The sequence below is a fragment of the Leptonotus elevatus genome, chromosome 4 (assembly GCF_054856555.1).
Source record: "Leptonotus elevatus isolate MCC_2025b chromosome 4, RoL_Lele_1.0, whole genome shotgun sequence".
Lineage (NCBI taxonomy): Eukaryota > Metazoa > Chordata > Actinopteri > Syngnathiformes > Syngnathidae > Leptonotus > Leptonotus elevatus.
The window spans coordinates 16,051,651-16,064,075 of record NC_141242.1 but is presented as its reverse complement, the minus strand read 5'-3'; the positions used below and the strand labels follow the sequence as shown (position 1 = coordinate 16,064,075).

Sequence of the window (12,425 nt, the reverse complement as noted above, 5' to 3'; positions counted from 1 at the left end):
CCAGATTTGCAAACCTGTTGCTGTGATACGAGTGACGGCGGCGTTGCACTACATTAACAGGGTTGTGATAAAAATTGTACCATTGATCTGTAAACTGAGCTAATCAAGCCCTACCTATTATTGATGAATACATATCTTAGAAACAGAAAATTTGGGCTTTGTTTTTCAAGAATTTTGAAGCCCAAATGTCCTGCTCTGGAATGAAGCGTATATGTCATACGTAATTTTTCAGGATGTCTCTTTGAGGACAAAGATCCCCTAATGTATTTGCTTTGAGGCATTATGATTGAATATGAAGAAGCTGATTTACAGTGCTTGCCTTTACACCTCAATAGTGTACAGTTTGTTGCTGTTAAAAGCATTAAGAGTGTAGTGGAGCGAGTGGTACTGTGAGGGCAACCTAATCGGTGTACAATAATGGAGCTTTTTGTTTAGCGTCTGCTTGGATAGAAGCAGCGGGACTACAGTATATGAATCAAGACTGTGTTGGCAGCAGTTGTTGTTGTGGTCTGAGAAACGCTCATTCATCCTCAGCTGAACCCTTCTACTGTTCTCTCCTGGCTTTAACTCACTTCTGACGACACTGTGTTCACTTCATGATTACTCCAACATGAATTCCAGTTATGAGCCATCTGTCAATACCACGCAGGTGATGTAATTTTTATGATTATTTTTACTCTGTGAACTTGAGTGAGCTCATGGTACTGTGATTTATAGGTCAGGGAACATTGCCACCTGAAACATAAAGTTCATAAAGATAGCAAATGGTGCCATTGTGAGTATTCAAACTCAAAAGTCTGTGTAATTTGTAATTGGTCCAGCAGATGGCGGTAAATACAGGCGAATGTTTCAATTGCTTTTTTACATTATTTATTTTTTTACATGCCCCAAAATATACAAACGCAAAATGGCTGTTAATATATGTTTATATATGTTATATACGTTTATATTTGAGTCTTTTCAAACAGATGCAGCCATCTGTGTGTGCGGGCAGGACAGGTTTGAGACAGAAATTCAGAATATATATTTTTTGACTGCTTCAAAATATATATTTTTTTATTGTGATATGGAATTTGTAGCATGTTATTGTTAAGGGACACTCCCCGCTTCCCGCCTTGTTAAAAATATTAGTGGATCTGTTCACTATCCGCTTCAGGCGGGCCATTCACATTGCCACTGATGATACCAACTCGGCCAGTCGGAGTGGGGTGAGCGTTTGTACTTGTTAAGAGCCCCAGGTGGATAATGGTATTAGAAACATCAATGTTAAAGCATCATATAGCTTGGCAAAGTGTAATTTGCCATTGAGTTAAAACAAAGAAGAGGAAAAATGGTGTGTCCAATGGCATAAATGTTGGACATTTGTCATTTCATGTTCTTTCGTCTTGGCAAGTGGGTGTATCGTACAAGAAGAAGAGAAGCTTTGTTTGTCATGAAAGTTCCACTGCAGTTGGTACCCATGTGAAGTGTACCCAAAACAGAACATTTGAATACAAAATTCAATTGAACTTACCGTGTATCAGGTCAACTAACTACATTAGGATTGTTGGTATAAGAGTTGTATTTCGTAGTTGGTGGCTGATGTCATGTAAAATTGACTTTTTTTGCACTTTACTGGTTGTGGAACTGTACCACAGAATTGAAGCAAACAACTTTAGCGTCTCTAGCGATACACAAAAGATTATCAGTGGCAGCACAGGGTCCGTCTCAGCCTTTCCACATGCGTTTCCTGACTACACGGTGTGTTGTTTCCCCTCCTCCTGCCATTGTTAAGTTCGTTCCAAAACACTACAGTATTCAGTTTTACCTTTTACCGCCAAGCTCAGGCTGCTCAGCTTTTTGAGGATGGAACTCGGGAGGACGACGATGTGAAGAACAGTTTTCTCTCAACTTTCTGAAATGGTGGACATCCCCTTTTGCAGAAGGAGCGAACCACGTGAAGGTGTTAGTGGATTACATAGTGTACCTGTCTTTAGTTTGCATCAGCAGAGCATCTTGCTTTGGATCTAGCTCTTTGTTCGCAGGATGTGGAGTGGAAAAGAGAATTTTAGCAAAACGGAGAGCATTTTAGCACCAGATCTATGCATAATGATCAAAACTTGAACATTATGTGTAATTGTGCTATTTTGACTGGTCTTACAGCCAACGTGGACTGTTTGGTCACTAATTACTGGAGGTTTCAGCTGAGATGTTTTACTTGAGCTGAACAAGCGAGCCATCACAATATAGGTGGCAGAAGACCTGTTTTTGGTTTCTGATTTTGGATTGACAATGAAACGGCGGCGCAAGTACTGGTTTTGGAGACGGAAAGGTAAAAACGCAAAGATGTGTCTGCTCTGCTGTTATGGTAAGATTTATTTGATGAAAGATGAATTTTTGTTGTTGTTGTGATTTTCCTCTTTCTTACAGTGTTGCGTTTTTTTTTTATATATAGTTTGTTTCAACTTAAGTGCATTGAGAATCTTTAGAAAGCAAGTTGTAATGATGTTCTTTCTATTGTTCACCATTTGCTGTTGGAGGTCCAAAACAAGTGGAAATAAATGATGGTTTAAAAAAAAAAAAAGTTCATCCTAATGAAGTGGAAATGATCTTCATCGCTCTAATTTGTGTTTGAAAGTTGTCTTTGTTTAGCAGTGCTGCTGAAGTGCAGCAGTGACCGGTTTACTAATGTGAATGTTTGGCAAAAGCACCTATCAGAATAGCTGGTTCACCGAGCCATAGTATTTGTCTCCATGTGGACGAGCTCGCTGCTGCAAAGCAATGAAGCACAGTCCGAGGGGGGCATGCTGGATAAAAAAAAAAAAAGCAGTTTTGTCTACAGAGGCCTGGGAATCATTCCTCCCTACGCACTTTTTTTCCATCCACTCTGGCCTTTTGGCCACGGTCCCTGAAGGCCCGTTACCCAACTGTGTTTGTGTTGTGTGTGTTTTTGTGCAGCGGTAAAGGGCACGTATTATATGCATGGATGTGTGTTGAAGTGTTCACCTTTCTTAGGATGTATTGTTGGAGTGCTCCATCCAGTCTCTCCTTTTCCTATTTAAAGAGAAAACACTCAAGCATTCTGCTTGCGTTCTCGCCGGCAGGAAGGAAAAGGCTGGGAACGCCGGCCAGCCAGCCCGAGTCCTTTCACCACACTTATTGTTCCAACGTGGGAGTGGGTGTCACATGATCAAGTGACACCACTTGTAGGAATCAGTGTGGGGCTACGCTTTTAATAGTGTTTGAGTTGTCATTCACCTTGTACTGAGGTGCTCAAAAGGTTGTATTTACTAATTAACTCCGCATGTTTAAGCGGTGTGGTTGACTTATCACTTCCGGAGGCAAAAACAAACAAAAAACATGATCTGGGATTTTAAGTACTGTACCATAAAGTACTTTTTTTTGGATGGATGGTTTATTTATCCTCAAGTAAAAATGGTTAAATCACCAATATTTCCCAGCATCAGAGAATGTGAGTCATGCATGTAACCAGCATGACATGAGCCAATGGGTGACGGTTGGGAAATGTATGCAAGATGACAATGGCAGGAGCATACTGTAATGGATGACTGTGATGACATACTTGTATGTAATGTCTAAACAAGCCATGGCCTCAGGCCGACTCTTTCACACAGTGTACGGTTTATATTCCACAGAAGGACATGTGCCTGTGACTTTTCAAAATGAAGTGCAGTCAGTTGTCTGGGCTACACAGTGGCTCATCAAGATTGAAGACTTTCTGAAATCCAGCCAGTAAAGTTAGTCAAATACTTTATTCTATGTATGATCATGTCCAGAATATTTCCAACTTCTGGATTGCCCAGTAAACATTTTTACTTGAAAGTGTGATCATTTCAGAAGCATCTGTATTGGATCTAATCGAATGTTTTCCACTCAAAAACATTACAGGTTCTAAAATTATTTGATATACTGCATATATAGTAGAATACAAACTTTATCAATCATTCTGTGCATGGTTAGTTTAATCCAATTCATGATCAAAAAAGACCATCAGGTTTCTGGTGAAATTGTCATCCTCCTTGTGCAGGGTTGAGAGGGTTACTTTTAAAATGTAATCCGTTACAGTTACAAGTTACCTGCTAAAAAATGTAGTTAGTAACGTTATCCAAGTACCATAATATTAAAGTCATGTAACTGGATTACTTTTGGATTACTCCAATATTGAGTATGCTCATAAAGACAAAATAAAAATAAATATCACCACAATATATATTCTATACAATGTGCCCCTGCTGTTTGCGGGTGATAGGGACCCGGGCAGCCTACAAATAGCAAAAATCCTTATGTAATTAAAAAGCATGTAGGCTATTGATTGATTGATTGATTGATTGATTGAAAGCGAAAGCGAAAGCAACCACACCTCACAGTTTGATTGATAGATAGATAGATAGATAGATAGATAGATAGATAGATAGATAGATAGATGCGTGACATCAACTGCAAAATGAACTTTTATCCCAGTCGCAAGTTTAGCCGTGTATATGTTGTGTGTGATGTTTAAATTGGTGGGAGGAAGATTTGTTTGGAAGGTGTAACTCACATTATGGTTGTAGGTTAGCAGGCTAGCTAGCAAGAAGCTACAGCGCGCAGCATGCCGCTGGACTCTTAGCTCAAACTTTCGCTCCGAGTAAAGTCCAGTGAATACCGGTTTCCATTTCCTCCTCCCGTCCGTGAAGCTTTTTCAAACTGCCCGCATGTGGAGGACACGACTAGTCAGTTCGTTCCCACTCATGCGGGCGTGCACGCGCTCTTTCTCTCTTTCGCTGTCTCTTTCACCCTCTTTCTCACTCTCTCTCATCGTAAAAATTGTAATCCCTCAAGGTAATCGCCATTTATAATAAATGTACCTGTAATCTGATTACATGTATTTTCCTGTAACTGTAATGGAATACAGTTACATTTGTTTTGTAATCTGATTACGTAACGGCGGTACATGTATTCCGTTACTCCCCAAGCCTGTCCTTGTGTTAGTTCCTTGACACACATACTAAAATCAGCACTTTCTGCAGATAAATTGCGTGAGTAAAGTAACCTGATGTAAGATACTCAACCTCAAATAGCTCCTGATGTTTTAAATCAGATATTTCCCCTCTTACCACAGTTGTTCCCCAGGACTCCGTTCTTAGGGCTCTTATTTTACTGTCACTTCCTGCCTAATGGCAATATTTTTCACAAAGTTAATACTCTTTTCAACTGTTTTGCAGCCGAGAACCAGGTCTACATTTCGGTAAACCAAACTCAACAATTTCTCCCTCCCTTAGCTCATATTTATCAGATAAATGTAATCGTGGTTCAACTGAAATTTCCTGGGACTTAATAGGGAGCAAACCAAAATTCTTCTCATCAGCACTAAAACAATACTATCCAAAGCTGGCAGCTAAACCACAACTGTCTCAAAGCAAGGCACAAAATAAGCAACTTTGCTTCGCAATTAAGATGCCTTCCTTCTATAACGTTCATCCATTTTTTATACCACTTATCCTTGTGAAGGTGGTGGGCAGTTGAAGCCTATCCTAGCCAAATTTGATTGAAAGGCAGACTAAACTCTGGATCGGTTCCAATCAATCGTATACACACAGACAGACAGACAACCTTTCACTTTCGCATCGCTTTTCAGATTGTCACTGAGTGTGAACTGAACCCACATGGCCCACATACAAGTCATGTGAATGGACTACTACACCATAAGTGACGCCATCATTAGCATTTGCTCGTTTCCCCTTTTTGAAAGCAAACTCATCGGTTCAAGACCACTTCCTCCATATCGTGAAGTTGCAACTCCGCTGTATGTGTTTCATAAATAAAAGTCGGTCAAAGTGTCTTGTGACACACTCAACGATTGGTCGTCTGGCGTCCGCGATGCTTCACGACCACAATGTAGAAAGTCTGGCATATCAGAATTTTTGATTGTCTGGCCACATAGTGTGTTCTACGTTGAATTCAACGACCGATAGCAAGAATAGCAAGTACTCACTTGCGTTCTGCAGTAGGCTTGAGGTGCGTTCAAAGACCACTCAAACAGTAGTACATTGCAAACATACATAGAAAAACTCATTCATAGCACCAAACAGCAATGACTAGTACCTGAGTACATTGCAGGCCCTGGGTGGAAATATTTTTGAATTTATTTGCCAGTGCAGAAAAAGCCACAAACAAAAATTGATTATCAAAATAGTTGTCAATTAATTCGATAATCAAGTGATATAGTAATGTTAGTAATATTTTTACAGCAACAACTGTATAACAATTGCATCTTGCAGGTGAATAATGTCATGGCTTCATTAAGCACTTGAATTTAAGCCTGATTGTCAAATCAGTTCAGTAAGATCAAATGTGATTGCTCATCCAAAACATTAATTCATTCACTGCCATTGACGGCTGTACACGTCAAAAATTCATTTGAACTATTTCTATTAGTTTCACTTTTTTCCCCACTTTTATTAACAAGAGTATGAAAACCTAGAAAAAAATTATTGTACATTTAGAACAGATATAAAATTATTGATTACTCTTGAGATAACTAGTGAATTAATGTGGTTAATTACAATTAAACATTTTAATCACCTGATGCCCCTAATTAAAAAAAGAAAAAATATATTATTTAAAAATTCTGGGCGTCAGACGATTCTTTTTTTAAATTTGTAATTAATCGCATGACTTCAATAGTTAACTCATTGTTAATCACAAAAAAATGTGAAACTAATAGCAATAGTTCAAATGAATTTTTGACGTCTATAGCCGTCAATGGAAGTGAACGAGTTAATTATTCACATGAAGGGGGAAATGGCAAATCCTTGTTATGCAACTTAATTTTAGACTTTTAAAGCCTTTGCAGTCTACTAATTCAAATAGGTGTACAGATGATGAGTAACTGCATTAATTTGAAGCGCAGAGGAATAACATAATTTCCCTGTCAACAAGCTATTAACGTGACAATAAAGGATATTCATCGTTGTAATTTGTAGAACTGAATCATATCCACCGAAAGTTGCTTAAAACTGGCATGATTCTGTGAAGTCCTACACCTCTGCGAACCTTAATCACAAACTGTTAAATTGAAGTATTTCTCACGATCCAACATTACAGTACTGTAAATGCAGAATTTTGCATTACATCCAAATAAGAATATACAGGTGAGTTCACTGTTATTTACACAGATTGATTAATCCGAGTGTTTCCTGCTGAGAAAGATGATAAAAGCTAAGACGGCTAGCTAATGAAAGCAGCGAGGCATCTTCTGCATCCAGACGCTCCTCAAGCACTGTCGATAACTACATGCTTGAGTGCATTTGCTTATCACTGCTTGTCTTTCAGATTGACAGCTAGGGAGGGTGTAGGCGTGTGTCCCAGGCTGATTAGAGGAACCAATCCAGTGCAGCTTGTGTCTGTGATGCGGGGGCAGATGCTTACCAGACGCGCTGCTTGCCTGCCGTCAGCTGTTCCCTGATGCACATGCACAGTGTGTGTTCGGGGCGGGGGGGAGCTGTGCATTTTCAGACAACACTGACCATTCATCATTAACCCTCATAAACAGCAGGAAAGAAGATGGGGGGAAAAAAAGGTTGTGTATCTGAGATGCATGCATACAGATGAGCCAGATTTGATTAACTCGTTCACTGCCATTGACGGCTATAGACGTCCAAAATTCATTAGTTTAGCATTTTTTCCCCACTTTTGTTAACAAAGGTATGACAACCTAGAAAAAACTTTTATTGCACATTTAGAACAGATATAAAATTTGTTATTAATCGTGAGTTAACTAGTAAAGTCATGCGATTAATTACAATTTTAAAAAATTTAATCACCTGACGCCCATAATTTTCTATAATCTTTTCTTTTCTTTTTTTAATCGTGAGTTAACTAGTAAAGTCATACGATTAATTACAATTTAAAAAATTAATCACCCGACGCCCCTAATTTTCTATAATCTTTTATTTTCTTTTTTTAATCGTGAGTTAACTAGTAAAGTCATACGATTAATTACAATTTAAAAAATTAATCACCCGACGCCCCTAATTTTCTATAATCTTTTCTTTTCTTTTTTCAATCGTGAGTTAACTAGTAAAGTCATACGATTAATTACAATTTAAAAAATTTATCACCCGACGCCCCTAATTTTTAAATAATCTTTTCTTAAAAAAAAAATAATAATTAGGGGCATCAGGCGATTAAAATTTGTCATCGTAATTAATCGCATAACTTCACTAGTTAACTCACGATTTTATATCTGTTCTGAATATACAATTTAAAAAATCTAGATATTCATACTCTTGTGAACAAAAGTGGAAAAAATGTTAAACTCATAAAAATAGTTCAAATGAATTTTTGACGTCTATAGCCGTCAATGGCAGTGAATGAGTTAAGGATGTATATAGAGATGTGGTGGGCAATAGCCTGCAGCCATGTTGCTGACATCTTCCATCGCCTCAGGCATAAAGCAGAAAAGATGGATTAGAGTAGTGAGAGCATGCTGTGCGTGTGAGCCAGCCACACGGACGAGCGAGGTGGCGAAAGGAGGAACACCAGCTGTAGTTTGAAAGTGGCGGATAAGGTGTGAGAAATTTTGAAGTCGTGTCACTTTTTCGCCGCGTTGCTGCTCCTGATGGGCGGAAAATATTGAGCAGGTGGTTAAGACGTATGTAGAAACATAAGGTGGGAGTGTGTGACATTTCTTGGACTGTCTACGGTTTGCTTTTTGGAAAACTACTGACCTCGCGTGTAAAGTATGATTATGGTCCTCCTTGGGTACATTAGAATAGAATAGAATACTTTGTTATGAAATGGGTTTTGTTGGTAATGAATAATGAAGCAGAGGGATTGAAGCTATATTTGCATCTTCTTATGCACACCAGCTTGGTGGTTAGGTACTTTTCCCTGTTAGATGCCCACGTGTGTTGGATTGTAAATAGGCCCTTTATTCACAATGTAAAAATCCATACGTGTTCAAAGTTACAATGGAAACAAGTGTTGATCGTATTTCAAATCAATATAATACATTGTCAGGGGCCAGGTGGCCAACAGGAATTCCGGGAGTTTTCTGAGTGGCCGATCCATTTTCTGCCCGACCTCACAAACACAACCCCACCCAGCCCCTGTCGCCAGCCGTCATGCGCACTCCCTTCCCCCGTCAACGAGCGACTAATAGTAATTGCTGGCTGTTGCCCCCCCCCCCCCAATCCAGTCATCCGTAACCCACTCCCCACCGTCATGTTAAGCAATATTCACCACTATATGGCAAGACACCATTAAGACCTTTAAACCCACCTACTGTATGAAACTAGCTTGTCAGATTATTTTACATTAGTTATACCAGTGAATCATTTAAGTGTGTGTGTGTGCGTGCGTGCGTGCGTGCGTGCGTGCGTGCGCGAGCAAGCGAGCTGACCTATGAGTGCTCATGACTGTGCACTCTACATGCCCAGGAAGTAACTCTTAATTTTCTGTATATAGCAGCCAGATTTCCTGTCTAACGTTTACACACACACACACACACACGCACACACACACACACCGGCATTTGTACAGAGACCTGCAGGCAACTCAGCTCACTTGTGGCAATGTTGAAATCTGGATGCACTTACGCTCTTCCGGTCATTAATTACCGTGTCGTGTAATGAGGCCTGCACAGCCTCAAATATTCCTCTTGAGTTTTGGTGGTGGTGTATGTGGCATACAATCAAGGATGTGTGAGTGGGGAATTACGTCCAGGCAGGGTTAGAGTTTAACAGCTACTGATAGAGCGCTAGCTAGCGATCAACAGTACAATAGAATGTCAATGGTTGAGCGCAATCCATTTCCGGATGAGTCAACGTCCGAAATCGAGACTTTGTTGCCCATAGGAAAAAAAACATGCTATTATGAAATACTGTATTCCATGGTCAGACAGGCAATATTAATGGAGGCCTACTTACTATGTAGTCTATTTTCAAGTAAGATTTTTGGTCTAATTTTAAATATTTTCATACATAAGGCGCTCCAGGTTTTGAGGTGCATTGTTTTTCTGAAGTATTGCATGTTAAATAGTAGGGGTGGGAATCTTTGACTGCCTCACGATTCGATTCCAATTTTTGGGTCTGCGAATCGATTTTTGATTAAGGACGGTTTTCGCTTCAAAATTATTTGATTGACAATGATTTTTGCTTCAATCTATAGATGTGCAAGAAATTGTATTGATCTACTCCAGTCTGACTCGCTAATGCTAATTAGCGCGCTACTCGCGGTACGTTTACCACTCAAGAGAACACTGCAAAAAAACAACTTTTATTGGAATAACTTGATCGGGACTTTTTCCTTCTACTCTCTAATGTGGCTACAACTTACAGTGTATTAGACCGCGTGGAACCACACTGCCCCTCAGTGGCCAAACCGGGTACAACATGAACAGCGTTCCAAATAAAGGCACACACAGATAAATCTGAATCGTAGTAAATGAGAATAGATTTTTTTTGGCACACCCCTATTAAATAGTTTATTCAAATTGTACTGTATGTTTATTTGATAGATTTAGCGCTATTATGCTGGTTTCAGACCGTGCATGATTGCTAGTCTGGTGGTTGTATTCGTGGTAGAGTGGTTGTGGGTTTAATCCCATGCCATTGTGATCATGTCGACGTGTCCTTGAGCAAGATACTGAACCCCCAGCTGCTGCTAATGCTGCGCGATCTGTAGGTGAATGCGGAGTCGAATGTATAGCGCTTGTAAGGTGGAAAAGCGCTATTTAAATGAAGTACCATTTACCATTACCTTGGCTAATGCTATATGCTATCTTGGTTGACAGTTCAACAGCTGTAAACAAGTCAATGCGCTCACTATTATCCAAACTTTTTTCTTTCTTTTTTTTGCCCAGTCCTGATTTTGGAAGCTGGCTGTGTCACTTCCTTCACGCCGGTCCGGTCCCATATTGCAACATGGGAAATATGCCGGCAGAAAAGTTCAGCTTGCATTGGGTCTAAGCGGCGACTGAAAAAGTAGGCTGGTAGGACTACATTTCCAAATTCTTAATGATGAAATGAAAACGTGAACTTGAATGCTAAAGTAAATAGGAAGGAATTTAACTTTGTGTCCCCCGTGGTCCCGCAGACTGCAATGACATCGTACTACATTGTAACATCGTGCCTCCAGAAAACGCGCACAATAGGCTAGTAGAACTACATTTCTCATAATTCTTAGACACGGAAAGAGGAAGTAGTTCTAGTTTCGGTATGACAAAAACTCAGGCCTGCTAGCAATGTGCCAAATTGAATGAGAACGCGAACATAATAGAGAGGAATTCGAATCAAAGATGACAAACTGAAAAGCCGACATCCATCCATATAAGGTGCTTCGGGATTATAAGGCGCGCTGTCGATTTTTGAGAAAGTGAAAGGGAGTGCCTTATGGTCCAAAAAATACAGTCATTGCTGTTAAAAATGAAGCATAAAACAAAACACTTAGATGCTTCAGCTCAGCAGGGCATTGTTTTGTATTAAGCGTAGCAAAAAAGCATCATAATGGCAAAGATAACGCAAAAGGGTAGTTATTAGTTAACTTTGGATTCCAGCTGAAGAAAGCTCTGATGAGGTATGCGTAGATCTGTTGTGGCATGATATTGATAACGGCAACGTTGTGTTTGACATTTGAAGGTTATTTTGCCAGAAGATTGAGAATGAATTCTGAATCGTGTAACATTTTGAAACTGTGTGTCACTATATTGTAGTGAAGAAAACAAGAAATGGGAAGAGTGAAAGGTTCAAGACAAAAAATAGAGAATGTCACGAAAGGTCGATTGACTCATTCTCTGGCATCATTACATATTCGTCTTTTAATATATTTCACAAGAGGTGATCCTGTGTTGAAGTTTTCCTAACAAGGATTGTACTTAAACAATGACTATTCTGCCACAACGGGAGGTGTTGTGTGTCAATTCCTCCTGAAATTCAAAGTATATCATGACAGACGCCTCTGAGGTGCTCTGAAAGATGACTTTTCTCTCAAACAGATCAATTCCTCATCATCATCATCTCTCTCTCTCTCGCTCAAGCCGCTGTGCCTCTTGCGTCACACGGCCCTCTCCTTGGGGGTTGCTTAGCTTAGCGTTCCACATCTTGTATGCGCTATGGCCAGCAGCAGTATCCAGGGGCAGCAGATGAGTGTGGCCATTGGCTTCCTCCCCTCTTACCGGCCCTCCCCTCATCCTACACAATGGGACCGATTGTCCATGCGACACACACACACACACACACACACACACACACACACGCACAGAGGGGGCTTTGCTGTGCTCGTAGGGTTGACTGCCCCCACCACCACCACCACCATATGCCCCATCTCCACTGGAATGTGATTATCTTCCGTCGCTGCGGAGAGGAAGGCTGAGCAGCGCGAGAAGCATAAAAGAAAAGAGAGAGAGAGTGCGAGACGAGAGGTTGAGTCGGTGTCACTGAGAG

The 12,425-nt window shown here is 40.1% G+C and overlaps 1 protein-coding gene across 2 annotated transcripts in view; it reads left to right on the top strand.

The window, feature by feature from the left end:
* fgd4a (FYVE, RhoGEF and PH domain containing 4a) overlaps positions 1-12,425 on the top strand; it is a 59,997-nt gene that overhangs the window by 3,149 nt on the left and 44,423 nt on the right. Inside the window, exon 1 of one of the 2 annotated variants that reach the window (XM_086072806.1) lies at positions 1,818-2,347. The exons of the other annotated variant lie outside the window; for it this stretch is intronic. Within the exon in view, the coding sequence (XP_085928932.1) occupies positions 2,272-2,347 (76 nt within the window). The 5' untranslated portion in view covers positions 1,818-2,271. Of the gene's footprint in view, positions 1-1,817; positions 2,348-12,425 lie in introns of those variants that run through there. 2 annotated transcript variants of the gene reach the window in all.